Here is a 22,532-nt window from a genome sequence, read left to right on the forward strand (position 1 = left end):
TCTTCACTCAAGTGCATCTGAACAGATGGAGTGTGGATGTGAAGAGAAACAGCAGCTCTGCCCACACAGTACACTTGTATGTCCTCTGGCTGGCTGCAGCCAGTCTCTGTGGCCCGTCTCTGCAGCTAAGCCCAGACGCATGCATGCTTTTTCACCCCCCCCCCCATGACTAGCAACAGATCTTGTTGTACTTGCAACTAACTGAATTCTTTTGTTAAATCAAAATCTAGGCCTAAACACTATTTCCTAAAAAAAAAAACATTGTGTAAACACTCTGTAACATTGTTTAAAGTGAATTCTGTAATAAATAATTTGAAAAGAATTATGGCCAAGACCCTGGTGTTGAAAAGAAAGTCTCTGAAGTTCTTTACGCCTGATAAACCTGACCCTAACTTCCTCTTGACAGTTCTATGCATCCCAAACGGTGCCCTGCTCCCTTTGTTAATGCACTACTTTTCACCAAGCCCCTACGGCTGGTCATTATGTGGGGAATGATCGTAAGCCCATCCATTGTAGCTGTTAGGCAAAGGATTTAGCAACATGTCCCGGGGCATCTTTTTCAGACTCTCACATTACACCTAGTGCCTCACAAGCTGCCTTGTATTGCATTGTTCTTACCAAGATGCTAAATGTTCTAAGTACTTGTGGAATTAATTGGTTGAGGTGAAAGATGTGAGTTATGAACCACAGAATCAGACACTGTTCCTGAACTACTGTCAGAAATAGCATCAATAGGCTGTAAAATATTTGACTTCTCATCTTATTGCTGTAAGGTGAGCACATTCCCAGACCTCCATTACAGGAAACAGCCACCTCCATATCAAAGGTGGGATCTGGAGCTGTAACCAGACTTGGAGCTGACTGACAGACACTGCTGCTCCACACTGCTCTGATAAGACTATCAGAGCAAACGAGGAGGCCGGCAGGTGGTTGGTTGATTCCACCTCCCTCCCACCTCACCCTGCAGTCCTGGATTGTCTTGGTCTTGACTCTCATTCAGATGCTTTATGAATAACAACACAGTTAATGCGTGGAACGGGCCACCCAAGACTGATGGCCACCATGTGGTTACATAACAGGTGACTGTGATATCACACCTTGATAAATCACTACACAGTTTTTACATAAAACATTTTATTCAAGGAGAAATAAATACAGTATCAATTTGTTGTCTGCTCCTTGATAACCGACAAAGTATTGTACAAAGAAAAAAGTGGGTTTGTTTAGAAGACATTTTGAACCTGAAGTCAATTACACATTTAAAGTTTGAATAGAAAAACAACCATTCAAACAAATGAGGAGCATTAAAATGTCGATCTTGCATGACATTACAGCGTCATTTCACCAAGATAACATGAGCAGAACACATACCAGTTATCTGTGTCCAGTCAGCTGTAACAGTCCCCATATGTCCCAAATAACACCCGATTTCCAATACAATGCACTCGTTTTGACTGGACCTGGTCAAAAGCAGTGTGCTCTACAGGGACAAGGGGTGTGCCACTTGGGACAGTCCAACCTAGGCTGATCTAGGCCTTGTTGATGTAGCCCTCTTTGATGAGGAAGTCGTAGATTTTGCGTGTCTTGTTGACGTCAATCTTAATGAGAGCCCGGGCCTGGGCCAACCGTAAACCCCCCTGCCGCCGGCACTCGTTCAGCAGGGCCTGCTTGTACTCCAGGTAGGCCCCCGGCACCAGACGGACCACCTGGCACAGCTGCACGTGGCCCCGGGAGACAGACAGACACGTTCCATCAACACCAGGTTCCACAGACTGTTCAACCCTGTGATGTGCCCCCTATGTCCATATACAGTACCCTAAACTATTATTTGGCACCCCTAGTAATGATGAGTAAAAAAGGGTTATAGAAAAGGGTTATCTTCTTTTGGTGAATTAGCTTAACGTCACACTGGATTTGTTTTTGAAATATCCAACCTTTAATTGAAGGTTGTCATCAAAAAATCTGTTATCAAGAATACAGAGCAAGGAATCTGAGACCATTCTTCTGAACAGAATCTCTCCAGATCATCTAGGGTCCTTGGTCCTCTCTTATGGACTCTCCTCTTCATGTCAGCCCACAGGTTTTCCATGGAGTTTAAGTCAGGGGACTGAGATGGCCATGGCAGAAGCTTGATTTTGGGTTCAGTGAACCATTTTTGGATGTATGTTTAGGAACATTGTCTTGATGGAAGATGCAATGACAACCCAGTTTTAGTTTCCTGGCAGAAGCAGCCAAATTCAGATTTAAAATGCCCGGGTATTTAATGGAGTTCATGATGCCATGTACCCCAAAAAGGTTCCCAAGGGCTTTGGAGGAAAAACAACCCCGCTTCACAGAACCTCCAACATACTTAACAGTGGGGATCAGGCTATTTTCGGTATAGCCATCCATCCGTTTACATCAAACCCTCCTTGAGTGTTTGTTGCCAAAAAGCTAAATTTTTATTTCACCTGATCATAGCACTCGGCTCCAGTCAAAGTTCCAGTAGGGTTAAGATTACTCCAGGTTTTACTCTAACGATTTGTGGGGTAATGACTGGCATGCCCTCCAAATCATTTGTTAGCATAGAGGTGGCTTCTAATGGTTGTTTAGGAATTTACTTGACCCCAAGACGCTAACTCTCCTCTGTAAATCTCCAACAGTGATCTTTGGTGCATGATGGCAAAATAAACTTGGCTCTTTTTCCAGGCAAGTTTGTAACACTTCCCGTTGCTCTGATGTTTTTTAGTATTGCCCCAATGGTCATTTTGGGCATTTTCAGATGAGTAGCAATTTTTTAATAGCCATTCCCTGACTTATGAAGCTCAACACACTTTTCCCTCATTTGGTTTGGGAGTTCTATCTTTCCCATGTTGATCTAAGAATAAGGGAAAATTGCCTCTGTGTCACGTCATTATATCCAGGTAAAACAGGAAGTCCTAGATTACTGCTTGAAAGTTCCTAAAGAATCTTATCAACTTAAAAAAGTTAAATCTAAATGGAAAAATCGCTTCAGTTACAGTTTGTTCACAAGAATGTCTAGGGGTGCCAACAATTGTGGCACATGTGGTTTTGTTAGAAATAATTATTTCTTGACGACAGATTTTTGTTTCTCTCAGAATAAATATATTTCAGTTAAAAGTTGGTTGTTTCAAATTTTTCCAGGGTGACACTAAGCTAATTCATCACAAGGTGAAGTGTTTATAACCCTTTTTTACTCATCTTCACTAGGAGTGCCAATAATTGTGCAGGGCACTGCACATCCTATTGCATAGATGGTTATATGGGAAAGGTTATTTGTCACTTCATGCCTACCTCTTTCTCCCTGTCGTTCAGCTTCTCTGTCCCAGGCAAGCCAGTCAGGTTGAGAGGAGGGGCGCTTCTCCTGCCTGTTGCTGTAGAACAACAACCCTGTTAAAAAGCTGTACACATCTGACTGTTCTCTGCGGTTTTAAAGGAATCACTGACCATTGGTTTCATTTGAAAAGACAAAGGCAGCATAGTAACGAGTGTAAATATAGCCATGTGGGCATAAAGGACTGTAGCAGATGTCGCCGAGGGCACTGGGGGTTCCTGAATGGCAACCGAAATGGGTAAGAAACAGCCAGAGATAAATATGCATTGTGGTCCTGTTTGTCGAGGGCATTTCAGAGAATACATTAACGTGGCTGAGCCTGAGGCTACGCCAAGATAACAGAGAGAGGACGAGAGGGAGGGAGGAGAGAGGAAGGAGAGAATGGGAGAGGAGGACAGTCATTACCTGATGTGGTGATGGTGGTGACAACAGGAGTGATGCCAGCGTCACTGTGAAGAGAGAACTGTGTCACTACGGGCAGGTACACACACACACACACACACACACGTCTCACTTCACGCTTGTCTACAAAGACAATAAATCACCACATAACAGCACTTCTGCTTTTTCTATGAAGGATAATTATTGGAATTTGGCGAACACCCAAGAGCTGGGCTTAGGATACAAAAACAACAAGAACAAATCTACTGAAAGGACAACAATCAAGAGCTGCGTTTTGCAGATAAAGCCAAGCAAGCAGAGTAAACTGCAAAAGAGATGGGATCTCACTTATTGCCTGGCAGCACCATGGATTCAAACCGCCAAACCCCTGGCCCTTGATTAGTTTAATCAGGTGCGCTTGTGTTAGACTGGAACATAAAGGTGCAACCACATGCTCCAGGCGAATGGACAGGGAAACACTGGACTGAATGTTAAGGGGAAGGGATTACATGGCAGCTTGTTTGCTGAGCCACTGCTGGCAGGCCCGACCATCCTGGATGTACTGCAGCACGTCCACCAGCATGGTCCTCTTCCTCCGCTCCTCCTCCCTCACACGCTTCACACGCTCGTACACCTTGGCACCTGGACAGGGTCAAAGGCAGGACAGGTGTGTTACTGTGCAGTCAGCACCCCTGGCCAACATTAAGGCTGCGTTCCAAAGGGAACTCTAAAACCTTGGAGATTCAGTAAGCAGAGGGTTGCTGGTTCAAATATCAGGTCTGGCAGAAAAAAACTATATCTACAAACATTTGAGGAAAAAGTGACTACATGACAATACCGGCTTTTGTGATTGTGAGTTGTCACCCACTAGTACTACTTACTATTAATGCTACTACTATTACTACCAGTAAAACCAGAATGTGGATGGCTGACTCTCAGAGGGGTCAGTCATCCACATACTGGACAGTGATGGCAAATTGCTCTGCTGGTCCCCGGGCCAATCCGAGTGCACGATTTGAACCCTGGTCATGGATTGGCGTGGCCAACTGTGAAGCAGTGAACTGTTAGCGACTTTGCTGCACAGTTTATACCCTACATTGCATCCGCTATAGACAGCCTGAGGGGTGCTGCCTGTCAGTGGGTGGGCATGGTAAGATGGCTTGACTGGACTTACTGCAGAAAGACTGGATCCCTGCTCTCCTGTACTCCTGTAGCCTGCAGATCTCTCTCCTCAGCTCAAACTCCACTGAAAGACAACAGCATGAGATTGCAGGTCATCTCAACTTTTCTGCAGACAGGCAGCCAGACAGACAGACGGCCAAAGAGACAGGCAGAAGGAGACAAAAGTTTTACCCCTCGGACAGAGAAAGATACACACACACACACACACCCCCCCCACCTCATATTTGTGCTTCCCCACATCGGCACTGAGCATCAGAGCAGTAGCCTGGCTGTACCGCAGGCCCTCTGACACTACAAAGGAGTATGTGAGCGGAGACCCTTTAAGTATCGCCAGGCTATCCCGAAGCTCCAGCCCTTTAATCAGACAGAGATTATTCCCCAGCCCAGACATACCCAGACACACACGTGACCTCCAGCAGGCCTGCCGTCGGGGTCTGCCGCTGTGTGAGGACAGAAGATAATCTGACAGGCTCACTACCCAGGCCAGGGGCTCAGAGGTCCCTCCCCCCCACAATTGAAGGCAGGGGACAGCAGGGTGCACAGACCACAGGGACAGGGACTTACATCCACATAATAAAATAACGTCACTCACGCGCATGACTCTCAATGAACTTGTCATGTTCGATGGGGCCCACCACCCTGGCGAAGCGTCTCATGGCATCATACAGGTCCTGTACCTCCTTAGGGTAACGGCGCTCCAGGACTGAAAGACAGGAACAGTACTGCAGTGTGAATACAGTGTTGTACAGCCACACCTCCAAAACCCGTCCCTTGGGACACGGGGAATGAATGAACGACGTCCTCCGTGACACGCGTTTTGTGATCGATGCGTTCGATGACTCGGTAGGAGTCTTAGGAACCAGGGATCCTCGTACATCGTTGCATTGCACAACTCTATTAACCGCCTATGGAGCTCTGCCCCAATAAACCGTTAGATGGGATTAGCACGTTGTGAGTTGTGACCGATTGACTATTTTGTATCGTGTTTAGGGAAGCCTGGTTTCCACAAGGTACCGTGAGAATGTTGCCTGTCACTGTTGAGCGATGACAGACCCTCCTGGAGATCTACTGTCCAGCAGGTCCGGTCCAAACCAAAGCTTATCGCTATTATTCAGATCGTTACTATTGATCTCCAGGTGTCACTACGTTTGATGTACCCATTGTGTTAGCGAGATGCCCTGTTGTGGCCGGGGAACGGCGTAAAAGCATTCTGCCACCTAACCATTCGGCATATCCCCACTCCAAGCATGGCCAGTGTGTCAGCGTCCACCACTCCCCGTTTAGGGCACCAACGTTGGCATAGTAAATGACTGTGGGTGGTATGACAGCAGCTCAAGGCTGGCCGTCTTTACATCTGCTTCTGCAAACTGGCGGCCGAGTTCCTTGTTGATGAGGAGGCTGGAGAGTGACAGGAACTTGTAGATAGCAGCAAAACACACACAAACGCACTGATAAGAGTGAAAGTCCCGTTGAGCTGTAGATGTTAAACGCTCCCCAACAGGATTAGGGTGGTTGGCGTTCTGGAGACACTGATGTCTGTACAGGTTGGTTTATACTTACACTTTGAAGTGGGTGCCTGGTCCAAATTTGTACATGGATTGCATACATTTAGAATATTTTAGGGTGGGCTCGGTGGGGGGGGGGGGGGGGGGGGGGGTTGTGCTTCGACAGGGATTCTGTCAGCTCGGGCACATTATTTTCTAGCTTAATTTCGTTTCTCTTGAAGCTTTGACTGTGACTGGTCAGAAAGGTAATATTAACCCCACACATCTTTTTTTATTCCAAAGAAAATGTGAAATATTCAAACCCACCACGTTCCGACATGGAAAATGGTTCAACGCGCCGTGCGACAGAGGTCTGCTGGGGCCTTCAGGAGTGTGATGTTTGTCAAACTGCCCATACGCTCTGAACCACCCAGACCTGGGCTACGCTAACATTAATGTGTGACACACACACACTTTGACAGTCTCCATGACAACCAGGCTGCGGCTCCACGGCAACTATGGGTTCCCTTTTGTCTTGAAAGACTACAGCGATAAGACAGGGGAGGGGAGGGGAGGGGGGGGGGCTGGTGGGAGGTCAATAAATAAAACATAAGGGTGTCCTCTTCCACTCTTTAAACCACAGTCAATTTCATAGGGCAAAACCCTGGAGAAAGCACTCTGTGCTAAGAAAAAAGAACAACTGATTGGATAAACCTATTCATGGAGTCACTCGCCTTCCGATGAATAAAAACCTAAACCAATCAAATGGATTACATTACCAAGATAGATGGAATGCTGCGCATGGAGAGGGGATCAATAAGAGCTCATAAAGCGCCAATCGAGTTGGTCATTAGACCGGCAGTGTTCATTCCATAGACATCTATTCATAGTGGAGCAGTAAATGATGCTGCAGCTCTCTGGTAGCCATCCCACTGGTCTATTCTCAGCCTCCATCGCTCCAGCAACGCCACCGCGGTCACTGCTGATCATTACAGTAACCAAGCTTTGGTTGTTTTTACATGTAACCACGGATACATGTCTCGGGGGGGGGGGCTAGATTAACACCTGGTCTCCTGGTAGTTTTGCGACATGAGGCAAATCTGTTGCTTACTCTGGAACTTTCGCAGGTTGATCAGTCCATGGTCCCGGATGATCCTGTAAGACACATGATGTTGTCAGACACGGCTGAGACACTGCAAGCACGCCAGCATTTGAATCATAGTCTATACAGCTTGCTCTAATGTTTAGGTCCAGACAGTTGCATGTTGCTCTGACCAGTTCATAACCAACCCAAATTAACTTAAAATACCTACATAACCAAATGTACACTAATAGAGGGGGAAAAAATATAGCCTTTGAAAAACAGGGGAAATAGACGGGAAGCCAATAAATGCTCTTCTTAATAGGTGTAATCACTGAATGCTAATGAATAACAGTGCATTTGTAATTATAATCTGAAGTGATATAAATCCATGCAACCATATCAGTCTACAGGCCAGCGTGATATAGGCTAAACCACGTGCGTGTGTTTATTAAATGGTTTGTGGTCCTGAATATTATACACTGGGTCCTAAACTAGACACACACAGCGTACGTGTGGAGTGAAATAAAGACCTTCCTGTATCTTTGAGGTGAAGGGTCATTTCTTGGGTGGTAGAGGCTTTGTGAGGGGACAAGGGCAGTGGCCTCATTCATGACCAGGGCCCAGAATAAATAGTGCACTATGTAGGGGATAGGCCAGGGTGGCTTTTGGGACAGTCAGGCATGCAGAGTCCTGGGACCTCTGGCCAGCTGAAATACCACAACCCCCTCATGTGCCATTCCACAGAGTTAGGGAGCAGCAGCTCATTATGTCTGATTTAGTGCCAGATGTATTACCAAATGAAATTCCAGACCAACATCGCCAAGACCGGCGCTGACATGTCTGGAAGGGGCTGAGCATGGACTGTGACAATCCGTGAATGTCTCAAATGCAATAAAGAAGGTGGCCATTTTAAAGAATACCAACATCAGTAGTCACGTTACAGTGGAATGCATTCGAGCTACCAATGATTTTGAACCAGTGATTCGATGATGATTTTAAGTGGTATTGTGTTACTTAGTCATAGTATAGCATTTCTGATTTTGGAAAGCAATTCAACTAACCTGTGGCAATATTTAGGGAGGGTTATCGTTATCTGGCAAAAGGCACTGATTCAATGATATGTGACTCCATCTAGTGGCTGAACAAGTCCATTACATCGAAACATTTCAACTTACTTTTTCCTTCTTCCTCTCTCCTTTAGCCTTGAATGGTATATGTCAACAACAGCAATCTTGAGTGCTAACCAGAACCAGACAAATACAGTATGTCAGAAAAAGCAATATATATATTTTCACAATAAACACATTTTCTAGCCATTGAATGCAGAGTTTGATTCTTCATTAAATAATTCATTTAAGGCACTTTGAACTCACCATGTAATATGTCTGAATCATCATCCACAAAATCAATGTCTTTCAGATCCCACTCAGCATAGTTGTCAAATTCCTAGACGGTATAACAGAGGGACAAGGGAATGAGTCAGGAGCTTTTAGTCTGGGAGTACAAACATGACAGGACAACAATTAAAACAAGCAACATTAACTTCCAGAGATCTTGAATTCTTTGCTTCGACTGTTTGGTCGTGTGGATTCACAAGAACATGCGGCAAGCTGTCACGTAAAAACACTCAAGTTATTTTACTGTTTACTGCTATAACTTCTAGATTAATAAAGCACTTCATGTCTCAGAGATTTGTAGGACATTGGGATTTGTTTCACACATGACTGCCCAGAAGGAGCATGTTTTGTGCAGAACAAAACACCCGCAGTATTAATTTACTACTTAGTTTGGCTAGGTTAAGAACATAACCATTGAGATCTGTGGCTGGCATTCTATTGTAAAATACAATGCCTACTTCATTAAGACATGGATAACTACTATTGTTAAAATGGCAAATGATTTGAACCTTGCTTACTGAAAACCAAGCCTGTGGAATTGACTATTGAGATCTGTTACCTGTACAATGTATTAACAAACATAATTGCAGGCAATTTGCAGTTTTTTGAGCTACTGTCTGAAAACATCGGTGGCATCCTAAACAGAACATCCAGAATTAGTGGAAAGTTGAGAAAGCATGAGTTCTTATTTCGACTCGCAAATCTGTGTTGATGTTTGCGTTTTTACCAATTAACCATGGAAGTATAAAATTCACCTGTCAAAAAGAAACAGTAATTTCTACTGGTAAATGTGTGCTAATGTTACTGATTGTTGTTTTTTATATAAAAGACGTAAACACAAGCACACAGATTACCAGTCAGATCTGTTGTACTTATTTATGGGTGAATTACTGACATCAAGCAAATGGAGCACAAAAGAGCACTTTTCTTTTAATTAGTAAAGCCAGGCACAGAACACCAAATGGGCATGATCAATGACAGTGTTTCAAAAATAATGACAGATAAAAAATCTAAAGAATCTCCAATCACCATTTTGTTAGGAAGGCAGTATCTAAGTTCGCTATGAATTCAGGAACTTGAATATGAATCTTATGAACAGACCAATACAGAGGAAGTAAATTCTACTGTGAAATAGAAATTTTATCGTTCTAGATTGAGTGGAGGAGATCTTGTGTTTTCATGACAGAAAAATAATCAATAACATTAATAATTAGTACATTAAGTAGTTATGCTACATTTCAAACATTCACACATGCCATACTGTATACAGTTGAACTATTTAGCCCATACAAATGAAAATTGCTTGTGAACATCAGAGTAGCCCTGTGACCTCATTCACATTAAACAAGCCTCTGTGAATAGCACGTGTCCTGAGTTTGCAAGGACACTGCTCTCTAAAACATGTCTGAGACAGTTAAATCAGAGCCAAAATAATGTACATTGGCGTACACATTCCGCATTAGCGTCAGGCAGACAAACAATTACTACAATTTGCCAAGGTATGATTTCTTTTCCCCCCCCAAATACAATTTGTTTTTGGGCTTAGTTTTTGTTAAAAGATAAATATAAAATATATATAAATATGGTCCAGCCCCCCCGAGTACTGCTCTGACCAAAGTCAGTCTGTGGCGCAATTTAGTTAACAATCTACCTGGATTCTGGCTATTTTGGAGTATGTATGAGTAATGAGACTGGAACTAGTAAAAAGGTATGAATGTTTTAAGAGAGTAGATGCCCTCACCTCCATGAAGTCTGCTCTGGCTGGCATGTACCCAGCCATGTCTCGAGACAACATGGAATCAAAGGTGGGCCTGGGGGGGTCATCAGTGGCTGGAAAGAAAAAACAACATGGTACATTTATCAACTGTTTAAGGTCATCATGAAAAAGGTACATTATAAGTAATAACTGTATTATAAAGCCATTATAAATGCAGGAAAGTTGATAGTTACAGACCAGTATCCCAAGAAAACCTTTATTTGGACATAATGTATATCAGACATAAGTATTTTTCAAAATAATTTGGAGTCTATTATGTAACTATTCCCCAAGTCATGGGAATCAACAACCGTTCTCCTCAGGGCCTCAGAGAACGCTTTTGATCTTGCCATCATGTCACTACGGTTAAGCCCAATCCAAATGTCTGATCTTCAGGTACGGTTAAGCCCAATCCAAATGTCTGATCTTCAGGTACGGTTAAGCCCAATCCAAATGTCTGATCTTCAGGTACTGTTAAGCCCAATCCAAATGTCTGATCTTCAGGTACTGTTAAGCCCAATCCAAATGTCTGATCTTCAGGTACTGTTAAGCCCAATCCAAATGTCTGATCTTCAGGTACTGTTAAGCCCAATCCAAATGTCTGATCTTCAGGTACTGTTAAGCCCAATCCAAATGTCTGATCTTCAGGTACTGTTAAGCCCAATCCAAATGTCTGATCTTCAGGTACTGTTAAACCCAATCCAAATGTCTGATCTTCAGGTACGGTTAAGCCCAATCCAAATGTCTGATCTTCAGGTACGGTTAAGCTCAATCCAAATGTCTGATCTTCAGGTACGGTTAAGCCCAATCCAAATGTCTGATCTTCAGGTACGGTTAAGCCCAATCCAAATGTCTGATCTTCAGGTACGGTTAAACCCAATCCAAATGTCTGATCTTCAGGTACGGTTAAACCCAATCCAAATGTCTGATCTTCAGGTACGGTTAAACCCAATCCAAATGTCTGATCTTCAGGTACGGTTAAGCCCAATCCAAATGTCTGATCTTCAGGTACGGTTAAGCTCAATCCAAATGTCTGATCTTCAGGTACGGTAGGATCTTTGTAATTATTTTGAACAGTTGTGGTGCTCCAGATTCAGATTAACACTATTTAAATGGGGGGGGGGGGGGGGGGGGGCAAATGTTTTCCATACAAGGAAACTGCATGTCTTCATTTTCAATGCATAAATGACTGCAAAATGTTGTTTGTTAAATTATTCTACCTTTACCTCTCAATATTGAAATGAAGATAAAATATCCAGATGTTCAAATGTCAAAAACACTTTCCAATGAAGCTACAGTTCGAACCTCCTCACAGCACTACAGTGGCATATCAGATTGTGAATGACAAAAGCCCCCTACCCGTTTTCAGCACGGCATAAAAACAATTGCTTTATTTTGTTAGAATCTTATATATATTTGTTATATGGCTTCAGATTTCAATGACAACGTATGACAAACTGTCCTTGTGACAATGAATGCAGATGAATGGTTTTCTTTGCATGTACTGACGTTTGAAAGGAATGGCTGTGTCTGCAGTACGAGCCTCCTCCATCTGTCGAAGGCTGAGCAGGGTGGAGGAGAACAGCGGATTGTTGATGAAGTTCTTCATGTAGTGGCCCTCACATTCTTCTTTGCTTTTGGTACGCATTTGATAAGCCACATCCTGCCTGAGAAGAGTACAATGGGAAAGAGTACAATGTCTTCTTCACTCATTTGAATATGATAATATATTGATATTGGCAGACATGTACCAGTGAGGGCTGCTATAAAATATATCACAATATAAATGCCCCATAGCCTACACATTTAAAGTGTGTCTTTGTGTGCGCATGCCTACCAGTTTCCAAAGCCACAGTCCATGACTGCCTCCAGCAAAGCAATCTCCTCCTGCGCTGTCCATCCAGGCTCCAGCACAGGGAAGTCTGATGTCTGTGTGAAAGAGGAAATATTAGAATTTACCATGGTCACTGCTGTTTATTACAGAGCTTTTCAATATAGCATCCCTGGAATCCAAAGTGGTCAGCTGGGAAACACCAGGGAGTCCTCAAAAATAAATGGTCAAAAAAATAAACATCAGCTCATTGGCTACTTATCCACTAATTTTGAAAACTGGTTTTAGTATATGCCTAGCTGTAGAACAAGCTAGGTAACATGATCAATATTTACATGTCTCTCACCCCAACTGACCTGTCATATTTTGCACTAATTATTCCTTTCTTTTGTTTCCCTCAGTTTAAATTGATGGGTGCCAATATTGGGGTCTGTGGCGCTTGCTACAGTAAAACCATGTGTCATGCTTTTAAACAACTCATTTTTGCAATTTAACACTCTTTACAAAAAGCAAAGTAAAAGCCAACATTAAATGATGTTTTTCTCATAATAACCACACATGGTTTTATAGTGCAACACCCATTAATTGCCACAAACCTAACTGACACTTCAGGAAACCTAACAGAGCTTATACAGACAGGTGACAAATGAAACAAAAAATATTAATAAATGAGTGGAGAAACATAAAGAATGAGGCTGCAGACGCTTCCATCTGGCATACTGCATGATAAAATTAAGGAATTAACATCCTTCTCTGGGGCATGTATAAAAAAGCTGAGCAGGCCCAGTTGACCTCGACTTTGAATCAAGATGGCTGAAAGAGGGTTCATTATTGGGTCTTTTTCAGGATAACCATGCCCCCATCCACTGGGCATGAGGGGTCACTGAATGGTTAGATGACCTTGTAAATGAAGTGAATTAAATGGCATGCTCTTATTAATCACCTGATCTCAACACAATTGAAGTCGGACATGTTAGACAGCACTCACCACCGCCATAATTAAAAACACAGAAGAGGGAATATTTTTTCAAAGAATGGAGCTCCATCCCCAGCAGTAGAGACTCCAGTTCCAGAGACTCTTTAAAGCTATACCATGGAGCATTGAAGCTGTTCTGATGGCTCATGGTGGCCCAACACCTTACTCAGACACCTTACTCAATCCCCAGATAAATATATTGGATCAGGAGAATTAATACATTTAAAAAAATAAATAAAAAGAAGTCAAGTGCTTTTCAAGAACACATTTCTGGAAATGTCTTCATTTCATTAGTTGCTTTTCTGAAAAACCATATCAATTACTTTGAGGAGATCAGGTGCTCTATATAAACCCAGAAAAAGCAATTTACAGTTAAGCCCAAAAGTATTCATACCCACGCCAAATTTTGAGCCATAGTGAATTTCTATTTGAGCAATAGGTTTCTTCTGGCTGGAAATGACATTAACAAGTGACAAAACACAGTAAGACATTGTGCTGGAGATACAAATGAATAACAGAACTATTTCAGTTTTTTTCACATTTTTATGAAAAATGCCATGTCCAACATTATTCATACACCTTGAAATTGTTGCCAATTTTGAGAAAATTCAAATTTCTATACCATTTAAAATGGTCTTGTAATTTCCACCATGAGAGCATTCTAATCACCCATAAATTGAGAACAGCTGAACAGCAGTAGTTCTCCAGTCAGTTATAGTCAACTGCAAGTCATGGCTAAAAACAGAAATAGTCCCGTTATTCATTTGTTTCTCCAGCACAATGTCTTACCATGTTATGTCACTTGTTTATGTCATTTCCAGCCAGAAGAAACCTACTGCTCAAATAAAAATTCAATGTGGCTAAAAATTTGGCATGGGTATGGGTACATAGCTTAAGACTCATACATAAAACCGTATTTAAAATACCAACACTACCCACTAGACCATCAGGATGAATGATACAGGATGAAAATACACTACACAGCAGTCGGTCACAAGCCCTGGTTAATCCAAATGATGACTAAAAATAATATTCATACGTTGGGCAAATAATGCTAATAGTTCATACGTTGGGCATATTAATTGTTAATATTACAATTGATATGCATTAATCAGAACAGATATATTATTGATTATTGTGCTCTTTCTTACCATGATTTCATATTTGTGATCACTCTCATGTTTCTTGTACTCAAACCCTCTGGTAAAACACTGTAAAATAAGAGGAAAGAATTGTAGCAGGTTACCCAAACCTTTCCTTGTCCCCTTCACAACAGTCAACTAATCATTGAGCTCTACAGTAACTTGTTCTAGTTTACGGTTAAAACAAGCATGTGAATGTGTAATCAAGCATGTGTAATCAAACTAGGCCAACATTTTTTAACAGAATGATGCGTCTCCAGCAGGTACGCCCCTCACCTGGAGACATAGAAGGAAAGATGACGGTCCACACTCAGCGCATTTGATGTAGGGTTCCACCAGGTTAGATGAACAACCTCGACATGGGGGCTTGTCAGAAGGATCGTCTGAAAATAAGACCCTTGTGTTGCAAAACGTACCAATTGTACCTATCATAACAGACGCTAGAAAATAACGTTACTACTGTGCTGTTATTATTAGCCAGAAGTATAGGTTAGCAAAAGCTAGCTAACGTTGAACAACAATACACACGTTGTTCTGCAGCAAACAGCTGGCGTAACTAGCTACAGTAAGTACTGTACTTCACATTGGAAGTTAGCTGACAATCATTAGATGGATTATGTAGTTAGGTGGTTGGTTGAATCGACTCCATGAACGCATATTAATCAAGCTGTTTGACTAGCTAAATGGTTTAACTGCTAAATCTAGGCTAATTGTTAGCCCTATACCTATTAGCCCTTAGCTGCAAGCAAGCTAACGTTAGTTATGCTAACGCTATCTACAGTAGTAGATGGTGCTACAAACTAAGCAGATACAGTAACAGTTCAATAGTAAATGGATAACGATATCTCGTGCAAGTCGTTTTTAATCTGTCCTCGCGTACACTGTTTTCAACTGTCCAATCTGGGTAGCTATCACTTACTTCCAAAAGATGCCAAACGGTCCATCATCACAAAAACCAAACCGCTAAACCCCAAATGTGTTGTTTGTTGCCACTTGCCAATGTATTGCTCTGAGTTCGATTCAGCCTGTCTGAAAACGCAGCATTTGCGCCACTCTACATTCTCTGGCTTCTATCATTGTACTGACGAGTCAAACATTCGCGCAGGGTTCATGCTCAAACGTAACGCCGGGAAGCCAAATTCATCTATACAAAATTAATACTGTGTGATTCACAAACACTGAGGTTTTACTTTCAAGGTGAGGACCGGCAATGTGATGCCATTAAAATAACTGTTTTCCCTAATCCTAAAATAAACCCTAAACCAAACATTAACCCCAATAACTTTAACGTTATGCCTTAACATAACCTTACCCTAATTCTGAACTTAACCCGAACTCAGATCAAGCCTTTTTGTCAAAGTGAGGACTGGCCTCACTGAGAGATTTTAATTTTTTTACCATAGCAATGAGGACTCAACTTCGTTTCTCTATCCTTATGGGAAACAGAAATGTATCCTTCATGTCCCCTAAACCGACCATCAACCTCAGTAACCATAACTGTATAACCCTAATCCTTAATGATGTAATGTTAAAGTCCAATTCTGACACTAACTCAATTTGTACATTAACTGTGAACAAGGAATATCCGTTTTCTTAGTGGGGACTATATTTGAAAATGATGAATCAGTTAAAAAGGTTTATTTTGAGCTATTGGGCTGTGATGGGAACAGCATTTATCAAATCAGGTCACAAATACAACTGCATGGCCTACTGTTGATGAAAACCCTTTAAAAATGCAGCATGTACATCTTCAAATTATTTGTACTGTATTTTAAAGCTAAACTAACATCCTATTGTTTTATTGGAAACGTTGTGGTAGACTAGTTTAATTATAAGCCAATTCCTATTCAAGTCTTTTCTTTTTAAACATATGTCACCTTTTCTGTTATGCGACCACAGACACACTGTATACACTGACAGCAGCTTCCTACCGTTTATCAAAATAGAAAATGACAACAGAATGTTCTGTGCAATACTGCATGTTTGCTTGCTAATATATAGGTGCTGCTAGCCTGCTACGCTTATTCAAGTGTTTGTTTGGGTCCGTCGGAAGGATGTTGTTACACTTTCTAATGACATTCTACTGTGTGCATTGTCCCTGGGCTGTGCGATCTGTGATTTCCGTGAATCTGATTCATGGAAACACCCACAGAGCCTGCTACATCACTTCAATATACAGGACAGAAAAATTGTTCCCATGTACACAGTCATGAGATAAATCGGTCTAGAAACCAGCATTTTACTCCTCTATAATAAATGGTGTGTCTTCCACACCTGTTTGAAAGGTACGTTGGCAAATGCTGCCTTGCCAGAGTCACACGGTTTTGTCAGCTCACTAACCTGTTTGTTTTCTATACTTGGTGGGACCTGAATCCTAACAATCATGAGCCCCAACCCTAACCTTAACCTAGTCCTACCGTTAACCTCATTAACCAAAAATATATGCCTAAACCAAACCTAGCCCTATCCCCTAACCCTAACTTGTAATGCATAAACCTAAAGGTCCCCCCAATATGTTTTACCCAAAGTCAGAAATTCCATGTTCCCCAGTGGGGCCTTATTTTTCAGATTTTACTGTATTTGTGGGAAAGTCAGCTCCTCAAATTTACACACACACAGAGGAGAGCTAAGACAGAGTGGGACTACCAAAACCATTTTAGGGCTTATTTAAAATGGTTCTTGGAGAGAATAAATTTTGCATTTGCATAACCTTTGAATTCACACAGGCATGTTTGAGACATACTATGCAGAAATGAGCATGTCAATCTAGGGAACATTAAGCGATATGCATGGGTACCTGGGTAATGTACAGAGACGTGATACAGTTCTGACACATTATTGTCTTCGCACTTGCAAACATATGGGTGTCTCAATTTAAAATGTGTCACTCGCTACCTCAGAAGGTTACAAGGTTACAAGGTTACACAACAAAATAATCTAGTGTCCCAAGACTTCTTTGATATGTCTTGGAAAATGTAGTGTAGTGTAAATAAGCCCTTATTATTTGTATGAATTTGAAACGACAATGCAAGTTCAATGCTTAATATATGTGTTTATTTTTTGAGTGTAACAACAACATTCTTTCATAATTTTTCAGCTATTTGCTAAACACAATAGCAGACACGTTAGCAGCAAAAATAGCAGCAATTTTTTCCTTTGTTCTCTTCTTCCAGGTCTATTGATGTTTTTTGACTACTGCTGCAACAAGAGAGATCAAAAGTGCACTCATTAGATGACAGCAGTTTGAGCTGAGTTAACGATTACAAATATGGTAAACACCACCAGTTTTATCTCAGTTATGATGTCTCGTAAGATGGTGTTATTCCTGCATGGTATAATTTCATTTAGTAGTACTGTAGCAGTGTACACAAACCTTTTGATGAACAATTGTGATGGCACTTAAGTGTGACATGTTTATTATGCTAAAGCAAATCTCAATCTTATTGTCTTATTGTATAAGTCTTATTGTAGTGAGATTTGAATCTTCCAGGTCAGTGGTCTGGCCAAAGCGCTGCACGCTTGTGTTTCGCTTTACGGCACAGCAAGAGTAACTTGTTACTAATGTGATTCTATAGTTTATGCTTATGTTATTTAAATGGAATTCTGTTCCATAAACCACTGTAGCATGAAAACATCTTAATGAAATTATTGTATTGCAAATTGTCCCTTGGTACAATTTCAATGAAGTAAAAGAGCAAACCTCAGAAAGGTACTGGATTTTTTTGGATATAGATAAGTACTTTAAATGCAAACGTCTCAATAATAATGGAAACTTCTGCAGAGACACTGCAGAATGTGCTAACAATAATTCCAAGGTGCCTTTGAGATGGACTTTGGGAGTGTCTATGTTTGAGTATTATTTTGTTTCTGACATACTCAGACTGTTATTTCGTATTAATTATCTTTACAGTGGAAAAGGGAGCAGAATGTTCTGTTTTCTCTTTCATAAACCCCTTTTTTGACAAATTTAACTCAGATGAGATACAAAATAACCCGATAAACAAAGATCACCTGTCTCAAACCTAATTGCCTCTAACCTCCATTCAATATAGACAAAAGTGTTAAATATATATATATATATATATATTTGGCTATAATAATAGAATAGTGATCTAAGGCAACAAAAGTAAGACTTTTTAAAAGGGGGTGGTGACTTTCTATACCTACAGTAGTAGTATTCTAATTCCACAGCTTAGCAAGTACTGTTCTTTTCAGGCACAGTCAAATCCATGTTGTTTTGACATCTAAAAAGAAAAACACAAAATGTGAATTTGTTGAATCAGTTATTCAAATTATAATATTACATCTTAATATTAAGCAACTGGCCTTTTAGGATTTCAGATGAGCTTGCATCTATAATTAAGGTAATACAAAATACCAACTATAAAACACAATCCTGGGGTATCCCTTAGTGTGGCCTTGGCAATAAGCACACCAGAGTGGCCCAGCTTGGATTAACGAATAATGTGCCTTCAAGTGGGCACTTTTGATTCCTGTACAGTTTCTGACACCATCACCTTATGCCAGGAGCATACTCAGATTCTCTTTCAGTCTGACCTCCGGTGCAACATGCCACACTCCTTCACCAGCATGCACTACCTGAAAACAAACTTCAGTCATGACTTTTACAGTCAAACTAGTGGAGTCAACCCATGATCCCTGTAATTAAAGCCTGGATAAAGCTTAACCTCATTCATTTCACCACTTTCTCAGGACTGAACGGAACATATCACATTATTTTCTTTAGATGAGAAACACATTTTATCTTTCCTTGGAACACTCATTTGCTACCAGTTCCAAGGAACAGGATTTTCCTGCCACTGGATTTAGCTTTTGGCTAAATGGTGTGGTCCCATTTTCCCAGATCTGCTGGATGAACTAAAAGCCCCTGGGCTCGCCCATATTCCTCCAGGTTGACCAGGGTAGGGAGGAGGTTGGGCTGCTCCATACTCCTCAATGTTGCCTGTTTTCTAGTGCTAAGTCCATTTGTCACTTCCAGGCACTGTTGTTTTTTTTGGTAGACCATCTCCACATTTCCTCAGCAGCCTCACCATACCAGGGAGCTATTGGCAAAACTCAGCCAAGGTTAGATGCTGATGGCCCGTATTCGGAAAGGAGATCCAGTCTACGGGTGACATTTTTTTGGTTTATCATGAGCAGAGTTTGTAGCGCTCAGGAAGAGTAAGTTGCAACCATGGTAGCAACGCGTCACCTTTGGTTGACCCACTTACACCATCCTGGGGAGGGAAATATGTTGGACAGGTCAATCCCTGAACGTTGTGTTTTGTGATGCGTTGCAAACCTGCATGCTTGTCTAGATGAAAGAGAAACAATAGGAAGGCTTTAAAGTAAGGCGTTTTGAGCAGGCCTTCCTTGCTTTGCCTTTTGTGACACCCTCAACCTGTTGATGTGCAAGTGACACAGATGGCATAATGTTAACAAGTAGGAGCGCCCTGTTCCCTTTTCCTGTTGGCAGTGGTTGGGTCCCTGCTGACATGGTAGGATGTTGAAAAAGGAAATGAGGCACAACATTCAAAGGCCCAATAATGTTTGAGCTGTGGTGAAGAGTGAACCTGAATCACTGTGGTTGGGGTCAGGCCAGACTATTGTCTCCCAAAAGGCAGGGTCCTGAGTCAACTTGACACTGGCTTGGTCTTCAGAGGGCTGCGTTCACATAGAGCTCCTGGGACATCCTACCTCCTTGCCTTCTATAGGGAACCAAGGTTATATTCATGACCCCACATCAGAGATGGCTCTGCTCAGTATCCGTAAAGAAATTGCACTACTCACATCTCCATGACGTTCATTGCAGTAGGCACGCATCTCCAAGGTAAGAACTGATTTTCATAATACACATTGGTTTTAAAACCAAATGGGTCTTCTTTACATTGTTCAGGGTTCTAAAAAAAAGTCATAGCAAGATTCTCGATGGTATAAACAAATTGATTCACAAATTTATCTGTTCTTGTAACATTTCAAATTCAGTAAATAGTAGTTGGACAGGTCACCAGTTTAGTTGTAGAAGCCCATACCATCAATAGTTGGTTAGGGTCCCGATTCTCAACATTAGAGGGAGTGGCCCCTGGATGGTCCTCATTAGTCTGCAACATCACAACATCCCATCATTAATAACCGCTCAACTGAATGAAACATAATGTATGTAAAGAGTCAGTCTCAAACACATGCTTCCTATAATATAATATAAATATGTTATATTTTACGAAATTATCAATTATTTGAGTAAAATTATAGCAAAAATGCATAATAGTTTCGTTATTAGCTTGTTGTTCTTCAGCAGTATAGCACACAGAAAATGCTGTTGACCCTTTTCAAAGCTTTCTATTTAAACTTGTGAATGTAGTTTAATGTTTCTTTCCCGCGATATATATAAAGCAATATGTTGAAATGCTATTTCAACTAAACAATACCTTTTTGGCACACAAACCGCTGTTCCCCATGTTTTTATTTTGTGCAGATACAAAAAGGGACTTCCCACAAAAAAGGCACGTCTTCATCATACGTCATACGTTGGGCTTATGTCACTGCGTTATTTCTTTTCTTACTCATTACTCATTTTTTTATGACTAACAAGTGATAAATGTGTTAAAATCTGTTATTAATCATTTTACTTAAAACCTGTGTTCATATTTGAAGAAAGGTTACAGTTTTTTTTACTGGTCACTAAAACTTAGTAATACATTTCCTTACCGTGTAGTGATTTCCAACTGAAAAGCTTCACGGTTCAAGCTTCGAGTCTGGTTGACCTGAATATTTGTAAGTTATTTATAGTGCAATTATCCTAATGTAAACTGTCGTAAAATATAAAAAGTTTGTTAATTATCTTATTCCAGGTCATGTAAAGGCTGAACAAGTTGTCTGGAGCCGTTGAAAATGTATTCTGCCAACGTAAAGCTATTTTGTAAAAAGTAGTGTCCTCTGAAACTAAACAAATTAACACAGGAACACACTGATGGGAATTGCAAATGTCTGTGTAATTACTCACTTCCATTCCGGCCAAACAAGTTCTCTCCCGCCAAATATGTTTCTTAAAATTGACTGTGGTTGGTTCCCGTTTGTGTCATGACCACATTCAATCTGTAGCTAGTTGTCTTACAAAATAAAAAAATGAAGATGTTATGCCAAAGTTATCTTAGTCATTGTTATTTTGAAACACTAAGCAACACTTTTTCGTATAGACAATGTGATTCTGCAACCAGAAAATACGTTTGGATAGTTGATAATCATTCATACTTCATTTATTTGTATACAGTTTATATAGTATAAAATTAAACTATAATTGTATATAGTTTAAGATTATACTAACATGCTAGCATCACTGCAACCTAAAATAACTAACATAACCGCAACCGTGGCTTAAAAATATTTGTCTGCACTTCTCTGACCATTATTAATCTCACCTCAAGGTGGGGATCTCATATCACTCCAGAGGTTGAATGAGAAAATGGCCGCTTTCCCCTGAAGTTGTACAGTGGGCTAACTGTAACATTGTATTAGGCCTGAGTCTTTGATAGTCAACTATCATTATTAGCAAACATTTCTGTCAGGTCACTCTGTGTCAAATTCCCCATGTTTACCATGACACTAGTAGCAAGGATTGGAACAATATCTAAACAGTACCTAGACCAGCTACTACTTGACCCCTCTGACATAAAAAACTGCAGACTTTCCTTTCCAATACACTTGAGTGTGCTGTCTCTCTAACTCTCATGTTATTTCTCTCAGAACATTCTCCTTGACCCTATCCACACAGGCTTCAAGACGAGCCACTTGACCTAGACTTCTCTCCTATACTGTATGTAAGAGAAGCTCTTTGCAATGCTCAAGCAAACTCTCATCTGTTCTTATCCCCTAGATCTATTCGCTGCCTTCACCACTGGGTGCCATCAGATCCACCCTCTCTTTTCTGGGAGTCTCGGGCTCAGGACAGTTTTGAATTGCATTCCT

At 41.2% G+C, this 22,532-nt stretch overlaps 1 protein-coding gene and 1 long non-coding RNA gene across 3 annotated transcripts; both read right to left on the reverse strand.

The window, feature by feature from the left end:
• Positions 1 to 1,136: 1,136 nt before the first annotated feature.
• tada2a (transcriptional adaptor 2A) lies at positions 1,137 to 15,680 on the reverse strand. The gene is made up of 15 exons (XM_010894865.3): positions 15,487 to 15,680; positions 14,844 to 14,950; positions 14,577 to 14,636; positions 12,456 to 12,547; positions 12,128 to 12,285; positions 10,604 to 10,692; positions 8,839 to 8,911; positions 8,641 to 8,704; positions 7,493 to 7,536; positions 5,490 to 5,600; positions 4,890 to 4,961; positions 4,225 to 4,357; positions 3,740 to 3,783; positions 3,295 to 3,374; positions 1,137 to 1,715 (listed from the first exon to the last, which is right to left on the reverse strand). The coding sequence occupies exons 1-15, from the start codon at positions 15,512 to 15,514 to the stop codon at positions 1,530 to 1,532; spliced, it is 1,341 nt and encodes a 446-aa protein (XP_010893167.1). The 5' UTR covers positions 15,515 to 15,680; the 3' UTR covers positions 1,137 to 1,529.
• Positions 15,681 to 17,663: 1,983 nt separating this feature from the next.
• Positions 17,664 to 21,478, reverse strand: LOC105024776. 2 transcript variants are annotated; one of them, XR_829082.3, is made up of 5 exons: positions 21,276 to 21,478; positions 20,600 to 20,668; positions 20,358 to 20,467; positions 18,735 to 18,811; positions 17,664 to 17,765 (listed from the first exon to the last, which is right to left on the reverse strand). It is a non-coding gene; the product is annotated as an uncharacterized LOC105024776 (long non-coding RNA). The 2 variants fall into 2 exon arrangements; XR_829084.3 differs by lacking the exon at positions 20,358 to 20,467.
• Between the last annotated feature and the right edge of the window lie 1,054 nt (positions 21,479 to 22,532).

This window comes from Esox lucius, chromosome 1 (assembly GCF_011004845.1).
Source record: "Esox lucius isolate fEsoLuc1 chromosome 1, fEsoLuc1.pri, whole genome shotgun sequence".
Lineage (NCBI taxonomy): Eukaryota > Metazoa > Chordata > Actinopteri > Esociformes > Esocidae > Esox > Esox lucius.

Excerpts from the sequence above, each read along its gene's own strand:
- tada2a (XM_010894865.3), bottom strand. The coding sequence starts at position 15,514 with ATGATGGACCGTTTGGCATCTTTTGGAA. Across the intron at positions 14,637-14,843 it reads CTTTCCTTCTATGTCTCCAG|TGTTTTACCAGAGGGTTTGA; the intron begins GTGAGGGGCGTA and ends CTTATTTTACAG. Across the intron at positions 3,375-3,739 it reads CACCACCATCACCACATCAG|CAACAGGCAGGAGAAGCGCC; the intron begins GTAATGACTGTC and ends GTTGTTCTACAG.